At 33.7% G+C, this 10,882-nt stretch overlaps 1 protein-coding gene across 1 annotated transcript in view; it reads right to left on the bottom strand.

The window, feature by feature from the left end:
* Positions 1 to 10,882, bottom strand: part of PRRC1 (proline-rich coiled-coil 1) — a 32,986-nt gene that overhangs the window by 4,966 nt on the left and 17,138 nt on the right. Inside the window, 2 exon segments of the mRNA XM_008586985.1 lie at positions 132 to 234; positions 5,119 to 5,222. Coding sequence (XP_008585207.1) covers positions 132 to 234; positions 5,119 to 5,222 — 207 coding nt within the window.

Below are 10,882 nucleotides of genomic sequence, written 5' to 3'. Positions count from 1 at the left end.
GGAAAAAAAAAAAAAAAAAAAAAAAAAAAAAAAAGAACATATTTCTAACAAAAAATCTAACACACATTTTTATTTCAAAAACAATTTTGCAAGTTTCTCTGGAGCATAATGAAAAAGAAAAGAAGTCCAACCTGTTGTACAAATTCCAAAGGCACTGGTGTGGCTTGTGTAAATGCTTCTAGATGAATGCCATGCACAGGATCTTCAACTACTAAACAACCAATGTCAAACCATCTGCAAAGGAATATATAAGTTTCAAATGTTTATATTGATAAACAGAAGTTATAGTAAATAGACAAAAAGCAAAAACAACTATTATTATTCAGATAAAACATTAGCAGATTTCAAAAAGGAAATGTTTTTCTAATCAATTTGTAAGAGGATAATCCATAAAAATAACAGATAAAATTACTCTGTTGGCTTAATTCCAAGTGGAGAAAAAGAATGGGGAATAACAACAAAGAAAAAATAATTTTAAATTACTTTTCATGAAAAGTTTCCTTTCTTAGGGAAAATAATGTAAACTGGGGTACTCAAATCTGCAACAGATACATTTACATTCATTTGAACATGCAAATAGTTTATCATGAGTAATATTTTCTAAGTGTCACTTGCTAATATATGGAAAATTTTATATTCCCAACTCTATCATTAATATGTAGTGAACTAGCAAAGTTACTAACAAATTTAAAAATAAGTTCATTCAGAGGAAATAAATAAAAACAAATACTATCCTCATTACTGATAAGTCCTTCTAATCATTTTCTGAATTGTTCACAATGAGTCAGCCTTTAAAGACAGTTTTGTGAAATGAAGGAAACTTTCTTCCATTTAAAGACACATAATTTATTAAAAATGATACATTTTAAGACTGACTGAAGTGAAGACAACTGAAGCACCACCAGAATTTTAGCTAACCAGAATCATGAAATAACCAGATGGCCTGAAATCAAGAATTTAAACAATAAGAGAATAGGGAACAAGAAAATGTTCGATGTCTTGATTTTTAAAAAATATGTAAATCTAACAAAGTTCAAAGAAATGTAAAATGGATTAGGAGACTTATTTACATATTCAAAGAAGCAACAATGTAAAATACACAGTAACATGCACAACTTTGCTGAACATTAAAATGGCAGATTGTAATGTCTACAGCATTCATATCCTAAAACTGTTTCAAATCAAGAACATTAAATAATTTATTTTATTTGGTGTCCTTATCAATATTTCATATTTTGTTATGACAACTTTCTCAGTCAAGATAACCTATTTGTGAAGACTCCATAAAGCCAAGCTTAGCTAAATTTTACTTTGCATTATTTTCCATGATATGTGTACTGTCTACAGTGAACAATGTACTGACTAAGCTGTCAAGTGTCGATGTCCTGAAAAGCAAGAGTTACTAAAGGTTGTGAGTAGTAGAGTTTCTTCTATGATGCCAGTGAATACACATTAAAACTCCAAGGTTCCCTTTGTTCTGTGAAATACTACTGTGCTATTGAACATTTCAACCTGGATATCAGCTATCCCATTCTCTTCAACTCAATAAATCTAAAACTGCAATCACTGCCATCCCTACCAATACGTTTTCCATTTGTCACTAGCGCTGTTGGCTAAGGAAACTTTCAGTTCTCCTCCCCCTCCTTCCTACTGTCCTTCACCTGCACCCACCTCCCCTGCCCACCACCTCAGAGGAGGAAGAGTGGTAATCTGGACTAACTAAAGGACAGTCACTGAAGATCCCAATCTCTGTCCCTCTTCATGTAGCTGGTAAAATAAGATAGACTTGACCAATCCTATTTGGAAGCCAATTTGACTTGAAAAGGCCTTAAGAGGAATTGTGGTTCCAAGACATTTAGATTTCATATAGCAGAAAAAATTTCACAATAGAATCTGGGGAATTTATACAGGTGTGCCAATTTCTATTTTACCAAAGACATTCCATCTATTTTCACCAATCAATTCACAAAAGAAAGGATGTTTGAAACACATCTTAAGGATATATTAACATATTTAACATATAATCCAAAATTTTAACACCAAAAACTAGATAGGTTAAACTCAGAATAAGGACAGTCCATGCTTACACTAGCATTTTTCCATATATGGTATACATCATGCTAATTTTTCTCATTTAGCATGAACTGATAAAAAGTTCATCACAGACAGCAGTTGAAAAATACTAGGTCTATACTAGCTCTATTCTTTCTTAAGGGCCAAACACATTTGGGATTTCTTTTTGTGGGCTTGCTCTTCCTGCTTGCCTCAGTTGTAATCAGTTGCCTCATTTCCTTGATTTTATCTTCCGTGCATTTACTTCTCACAGGAGCACTGCAGAGAGAAGTGGCCAAAGCAGGAAATACCAAGTGTTTGGGATCCTGGGTTTACTATCTGTTGTACTGTCCTGGCTCTCTCCACACTCTGTACCTTACTATCATAACCTTTCTATCCACTCTCCTCCACAATCCATACTAGAAACCATTCCAATACTATTAACTATTTCTAACCTTTGTAGTATGCTACTCTTCTGCTTGAAAGGTATTTGATGGGAAAAATACCAAATCTATGTATGATGGAAGAGTTTATGGCAGGTCAATGCTCCCAGTCAAAAGCTAAATGAGTTAAACAAATAATATATTTAAAGGCATCAAAAAGTTATAGCAGTGAGGGCAAAAAGGACAGAGAACCTTTAAAGGTAAAGGAATGGTAAAGGAAGCTGACCCTGACCCCCACCCAGGCTTGACTCAGCTCAGACTGACTAAAGTACACCATACTAGCCCTCCCTAACACCCCCAAAACTCCACTTATTAGAACAAAGAGTGAATCTTCTCAAGATCACCTGAAGACTCTAGAGTTTTTTATAAACAACTTCTGGCTTTCAAAGATTCCTAGGCATTCAGAGAGACAGCACCATACCATCAAACCAAAAGGAAGAGGACTAAAACTGACCCACAAGTGACTCAGATACTGGAATTCATAGACAAGGATGTTAAAATAACTATGACGCACATAATAAAAAAAAAAGGGTTAAAATAGTCTAAACAGATGAAAAGATGTAGATATTCAACAGATAAATAGAACCTACTAAAAAAGAAGTAAGAATTAAATATATGGGTTTAGCAGCAGGCTGGATACAACAAAAGGCAGGAATAGTAAACCTGAAGACAGGTGAATAAAAAATGTCCAAACTGAGGAACAGAGAGGAAAAACAGAGTGGGGGGAACAAAAGACAAAGTGGGAAATGTGAGATACTGTCAAAAGGTGAATAAGCATATTATTAGAGCCCTGCAAACAGAAGAGAGAGAAAATGGGCCATAAGCTATTTTTGGAGATAGAATGGCTAAGAATTTTCCAAAACTGATGAAAGACATCAATCCACAGAATCAAGAAGGTTAGTGAATTCCCAAGAAATTAATTGTAAAAGAAAGCAAGCAAACAAAACAAACATATCTAGGCATACCATAGTAAAACTGCAAAAATAAAATGACAGAGAAAAATCCTAAAAGCAGCCAAAGAAAATAACTTCTTATCATCACAGAAACAATAGTAAGACAAACAGCTAACTTATTAATAGAAGTGACAGGTGCCAGAAAACAATACAATGACATTTTTAAAGTGCTGAAAGAAAAGAATCGCCAACTTAGACTTGTGCATCTAAAAGCACTTTCAGACAAACAAAAGCTGAGAGAATTCAGTGAGCTGTCTTGTGTTACAATGTAGTATCAAAGGAAGTTCCGTAGGCAGTAGGAAAATGATTCCAAACAGAAAAACAAAATTACAGGAAAAAATTCAAAGTGTAAACATAAACAATACTGACTGCATAAAACAACACTGGTAATGTCTTAGGAGTTTAAAATATATGCAGAATTAAGATACTTGACAATAATACTGCAAAAAGTGAAAAGGAGTGAATAACATTAAAAGTGGTTCCAGTATTATAAGTCATTCGTTTTTACTATAATATATCAAAAAGGCACACTGTAATCTCTATGGCAATCATTAAATGAATAGTAAAATGTTAATGGAGGGAAAATGAAGTAATAATAACCACTGGATGGTTCCTTGGTGCTCATATAGAAAGCTCAAACTTCTCAACCTGGAATTCAAATCTCTTCACAATGTCCCCACACTACATCTTGATTTCCTATCCAACAAACCTTCAGCCAAGGTGAAACAATCACTGACTCCATATTACACTTTAATTACCTTCAAACTTTTTCTCCACCCAGAATGTCCTACCTACTTTTTTCTACTTATCCAAGTTTTACCTTCTCTTCAAAATCTAGTTCAAGCCCTAACCATACAGGAATTTCATCTGATACTACCTCTGCACAGAGTTACCGCCACTGGAATTTTATATAACATTTCCTGCCAGCAAAAAAATATATACCATTTTATATAATTATTTAAAACTGTTCATCTGTGCATGTATCTTCTCCCCCAGTTGGCCTATAATATGCCCTCAAAGTTGGAGGACATTTTTTGCCTACTATATAGCCACAAAGTGCTAGAAATCGTGTTATTCAATGCTGAATAAACAAACAAAAAAATAAGGAAAGGAAAAAAACAAACAATAAAACCACAATTACATTTACAAAAGAAGGTAGATTTCAACAATGGGAAATTATTTTAATATAAATCATTTCAACATATAAAAAAATTTTCCCACAAAAAAGCCATCTATTAAAAAACAGAGCCCCCCAAAACAACGATAAATTATGCTAGAAACTCAAACCTAGTTACTACCATCAGGCCTTCTTGCCTATACCTTCCATTATTTTGAGTAATGGCATGAATGGCTGTTTCCTATCCATGGGCGATTGTACCCAAGCCAATATCCCACTGTACCATCTTAAATTTAGTGTATTACATTAAGTGATTATTAACACAAACTGACTTCAGCATTACTTTCTCCATTTCATAATTTAAAAAGAGAAACAAGAATAGAAACGTCAGCTAAGCTATAAAGGGCACAGAGCTAAATAAGTGATACAGCCCACATCTGAACATACTTTTCTCTCTGGTTCTAAATAGGAGACACTTTTTGCTCGGTGTCCAGTGTGAACCCCCAGACCCAATTACATTTTGCTTCTAAAAGAAGCACCATAAGCCTCTTACTTGTCAGGCAGCAATTCTGCGATGAAGTTTTCTACTGACACAGCAGTCTGTTTTTCATGGATCACTCCAGTTCGACGCAAGATATCTATCCGCTCCTGGGCACCCTAAACAACAATGAAAGCATTTCAAATTATTTAATACTAAGTATATTAATTTATGATCATTCAAGTAATACACGTATACATTTAAACACAAAGACATATACACTCACTATAAATGTTCAAACAATACAAAAGTATATAGAGTAAAAAATGAAAAGTCCCATCGCATTCTCTCAGTATTAATAGCATGGGGTACACCTTCCAAATTACTCCCATATGCATTATTATGTTGGTTGCTATTATGAAATGGATTATTTTTATATTACATTTTCTAATTGGTTATTACTAATATAAGCAATACTATGTATTTTTTAATGTTGATCTGGCAAGAACCCATCATACTGAATAAAAGTATTTTAGTCCTGGTAGTTTTTAGTTGATTTTCTCTTGAGGTTTTTAGGTAGGCGACCATATCAGTAGTAAATGTTTTTTCTCTTTTTTCTGATTCCCTTTAAATATATGTGCACCAAAATGACCAGCTATTTAAAATAAAAAGCTACAAATATATACATTACACCAAGTTTTATTCAATATAATTATTACCATTTATGAAGCAAAACATAGGGGCTGAGAACACTGTACAGATAACTCAAAATTAAATCAAATATATATCTATAGTAGGGAACCAAAAGCCAAATTAGTAAGAATAAGGTTGCTGTTTACTACTTTTATTTGAATCATTTCATAAACAGTGACCATGAATTATATGATGAAGATGTGTTCAAAAGGCAAGATAAAAAAATCTTTCTTTTTCTGAACAAAACTAGCCATGGATAATATATCTATTTTTATTATGGACAGAGCTAAATAGAGAATATGAGATTAAGTGGGTCAATTCTTATTCAAATGAAAACTAAGAAGACTAGAACATTTCTAGGGACAACTGAAATAAAGAGGACGTGACAACTATATGAGAACGGGTAAAACAATTTAAGATATTAGCTTGTAAAGATGAAGGATAAAAAATGATATGATTTCAGCTACATCAAACTCAACACTGTCTGTTTTTGCTCACTGTCATATCTCTAGTGTCTAACACTGTGCCTAACCTAACAGACATTCCTTAAGAACTTACTATATGAAAAACTAAACAAAGGCTTCTAAAGGCCTCTGTGGTAAATGTTAATAACATAAAGAGTGTAAATATAGCATCACCAAATCTAATAACATGAAATGAGGAGGCAGCTGTTGATTTTGAATGAAATATGACAGATAAGATGAACTTAATTCTTTATAACTGGATATTGTAAATCTGCCTTATGGCCAAATTTTTATTAAAAAGAAGCTTAAATAAATGTTAATTCAAGAAAAACTATTAGGGGATTAGTGGGATGTTTATAAATTCATCCCTAAACTCTTTGAAGGTGATATCTCACCTATGCACTACAACAAAATATTCCCAGGTTTTAAGCTTCCAGGGAACAGACACTAAGTTTGTTCTATTTTTACTAGCCTACAGCACAGGTCTTTATACTTCATAGGATTTATAAAATATTTGGTTAAAATTAATTAGTACCTACAAGAGATAGGATAATGAGCTAGGTAGAGAAGTTTAATTATTTTTTGTTTATGAAATACAGAAGAGAAAATGAAGATGGATTATATCTGGCCTCTTGTTCCTCTGAGGACCTGCTTAATTAAATGTGGCCTCTTTTAGAGTCACAAACATAGACATTTTAATATTAGAACCTACCAATGTTTTGAGAATATAATTTTATTTTTTAGCAATGTGGGGGATCAAGAATTAAGTAGTTTAGAGGACATACTGAAATAATCATCTCAGAACTAAGGTACGATACAGAAAGGTCCCTAGAGCTTATACTGTTCTCTAAGAGATTATATTAAGCAACTTGGTTCAGATGAATAATTAAAATTTTATACATCTTCATAAATACTCGTATATATTAACTACATCTTTCTTGAACATAAGCTATAAAACAGTAATTATGACTAGGACTGGATTTCAATAAAATTAATACTTGGCACAGGAGAAGTTTCAGAAGCTTCCTAACTTTAATTCTGGATAAACTGATTTATTTCCTTAAATAATTTCATATGTTTAAAGAACAACTTAAGTTTAGTTTAGAAAATTCATTTACTCTAATAAAATCTGATGGGGAGGAAAAAAACAGTTAAATTTTTTTATATTTTAAGATTCTACTTTATTTTTCTCCTCACTAGCGCCCTCTACTGTTTCTGGAAAAGAAAAATTGACAAATTTACAAATCAGTTTCCTATATATAGTTTCAATGAATTTTTGTTTTGCGCTTGTATTAAACATTATGGGGAAAGAATGAATATGTCTAAATTTGAAGGGCAAAAATCAATAGCAAAAATAAACCTGTCAAATACTAAGAAAATCACATGATAAATCAAATTACCAATAATATCTATCAAATAAGGTTCTTAAAAATTTTATTTTCATTGTACACGTTTATGAGGTATAGTTTGTCATTTCAATACACAACATATACTGTAAAATCATCTAATCAGAATAGTTAGCAATCTGTCACCTAAACATTTAACATTTCTTTGTAGTTATAACATTCAAGATCTCTTTTCTGGCTACCTTGAAATACACAATACAACAGTATTAGCTATGGTCACCCTAGTGCACCAGAACTTCTTCTTCCTATCTAACTGTAACTTAGTCTTTTTGTACCAGTCTACCAACATTTCCCCGGCCCCTCCTCCCCCTTCCCTGCCTCTGATATTCTATTCACTATTCTACTATTCTTTTTTTTCCTCTCTTTTTAATTTACAGTAAAGTAATTCATGAGGAAAAAAATCCCCATCAGGCTTTCAAGTTCAATACCTACTGATTTTAAACATTTTCTGTATAATGATATTGATGTAATAAAACATTTGATGCCCATGTTTTAAAAATCACAATGAAAAAGGAGGAGTTAGTCACCTAAATTCATTTTCATTTGTTCTGATAAAACGTTGTAAACTCTTCCCTTCTCTGCATACTTAATATAAATGCCATCTTTTTACATACGTTATGTATTTGCCCCTTCCTTCATGCTCCCAATGACAAACTCATCCTTCAGGACTTGGTCATATTTCTCAATCGTTAAAACATCGGCATTAACAGACTCTGTTGCTCTAACTGCCAGTCTTCACCACATTTGCTCAAATTCTCACCCTGAAACCCAAAGCCATACTCTCTAATTGCCTAATGTAACAATTTTAAGTTCTAACCCTCAGATCTAAATATCTGTTACTAGAGAATTAAATGAATACATTCCCCTGCCATCGTTTTTAAAAAGGAATACCAGAACCAACCTCCATATGATGTTTATATAACACTTCACAATTTACAGAAAGCCCTTGCTTTAGTCTCTAATTTCAAAGAAATGTACTCACCATTTTCTTTGTCTAGTCGCCAATTTCTATCTTAGGATTTCCTTCAGGTTACCACCTAAAACTAAATCATGAAAAGTCCTCCCCATATCTATAAGCTCTTTCCAATTTGCAAAAGCACTCCTGAAATCTTGAAAGTACAATCTCAGTCTGGGTATGTGACTTTTCCTAGTCGTTCAAATAAAAATTACCAATATAAATGCTTATAATTTACCTTATGTATAACTGATTTAATGCATGTGATGGTTAATTTAGGTGTCAGCTTGACTAGATTAAGGAATACCTAGAAACCTCATATAGCACTTTGGGGGCTGTATCTATGAGGGTGTTTCCAGAAGAGATTAGCATGGGGGACTGAGTAAACAAGGTGGGAAAGACTCACCCTCAAAATGGGCAGGAACTATCCAATCCACTGGAGGCCTACAGAGGACAAAAATAGAGGAAAAGGCAAATCTCTTGCTCTACCTGTTGGAGCTGGAATACATTTCTTCTCTCCTGTCAGTAGAATTCAAGACTCTTTCTCCAGCCTTTGGGGGTTCCAGGACTTATGCCAGCAGCACCCCCGGCTCTCAGGCTTTTGGCCTCAGACTTAAGAATCACACCATTTGCTTCCCTGGTTCTGAAGCTTCCAGACTTGGACTGAGTCAGGCTACCAGCATCCAGTTTGCAGATGGCCTATCATGGGACCCCTCAACCTTCACAATCACATGAGCCAATTTCCCTAATAAATCCTATCTCATATATTTATATACATATTCTATTGGTTCTGTCTCTCTGGAGAACCCTAATACAATGTGCAATTATTGTGTGTACATGTTTATTTTACCCATTTACCATACTTTTTAAAAAATTTCTAGATTAGATTGAATCAAACCTTAAAGCCATCAGTTAGCTTTGCTATATTTTATAAAGACCAAACCCCTGCTATCATAGAAAGCCCTACTGGAAATGCATACCAGGACTCAAATTCAAGGGAAACCCACCAGAGAGTAGAAACATTTCAAAGAACATGTGCTTTGGGCAGCATTGTTGTGTGGGTAAGGATAGACCACTGTGAAAGTGAAAAGGCAGGAAACATATAATTTGATTCCTATTATATATATTACATTTGGATATAGCATAACTTTTGCATGACAGTCCCAAATTCAGAAAAGTGGTTTTGGGGTGCATGTGCGTGCGTGTGTGTGTGTCTGTGTGTGTAAAGAAAAAGAGCTTTATATTCTATTTAAATAAAGTACTAAATATAGTTGAAAAGCACCTCAAATTTATATAGCATTATCTAGATGAATTAAAAATAATCTAATATCAATGTGGATTTATGTTTAGTGACTAACTATAATCAATACAACAGACTTCTTCCCCAATGAAATACACTATGTCGGTCATCTCATTCTAATGCTTTATAGGTATTAAATACATGAATACAGCTAAAACGTCTATGTGCCTGGCTCAGAGGATGCTCTCAATAAACGAAAGACATTATGAGCTCCTTTATACAAAATAACAATGTCATATATCAGAATGCATTTCTTGTTAAATATAAATACAGTTGATCCTCCTTATTTGTAGATTCTGTTCTTGTGACCAGCTACTCATTAAAATTTGTTTGTAACTTCAAAATCAGACATGCACAGAGCTACAAGAAATTTGAGTTGCTTGATGCACACATTTGCAGCTGAGGTCGAACAAAGCAGTGCTCTGCCTTCTTGTTTCAGCTCACAGACTGTAAACAAGCATCCTTTTTGTGATCTATTTACTGCCACTTTTTTGCATTTTGCATTTTTGTGCTCCCAAATTTAATGCTGAAGTGTTATTTTTTGTTCCTCAGCACAGGAAGGCTGTGATGTGTCTTAAGGAGAAAATATACATGTTAAATAAGCTTCATTTAAGCATGAATTATAGTGCCATTCGCCAAGAGTTCAATATTAATAAAAATATATATATATGTATATAAAGATGTATATAAACAGAAACTGACGCAAAACAAAGTTATGTATTGATAGGTTGGCAGAACGTTGTGCTCAGAGGCCCACAGGGACTAAACTCTGTACTTTTCTCAGGAGCAGTGGTTCAGCGTTCACTAACTGCATCCGTGGCACCTTACAAAACAGAACTACAGGGAAAAATGAGAACTGTCTGTTGTGCAAACGAAATGTATTGATAGATTAGAAATGTGTAAGGAGAGAAGTTAGGGATGATTCCAAGGTTTCTCACCTGAGAAAATGGACAGCCAGAACAGCCATCAATTGAGATGAAAAAGGCTGTGGGGGAGCAGGTTTGGAGGAAAGCAAAGCAGT

Source organism: Galeopterus variegatus, unplaced genomic scaffold (assembly GCF_000696425.1).
Source record: "Galeopterus variegatus unplaced genomic scaffold, G_variegatus-3.0.2 Scaffold4199, whole genome shotgun sequence".
Classification (NCBI taxonomy): Eukaryota; Metazoa; Chordata; class Mammalia; order Dermoptera; family Cynocephalidae; genus Galeopterus; species Galeopterus variegatus.
The sequence above is the reverse complement of the archived record's forward strand: the minus strand, read 5'-3'. Positions and strand labels throughout refer to the sequence as shown.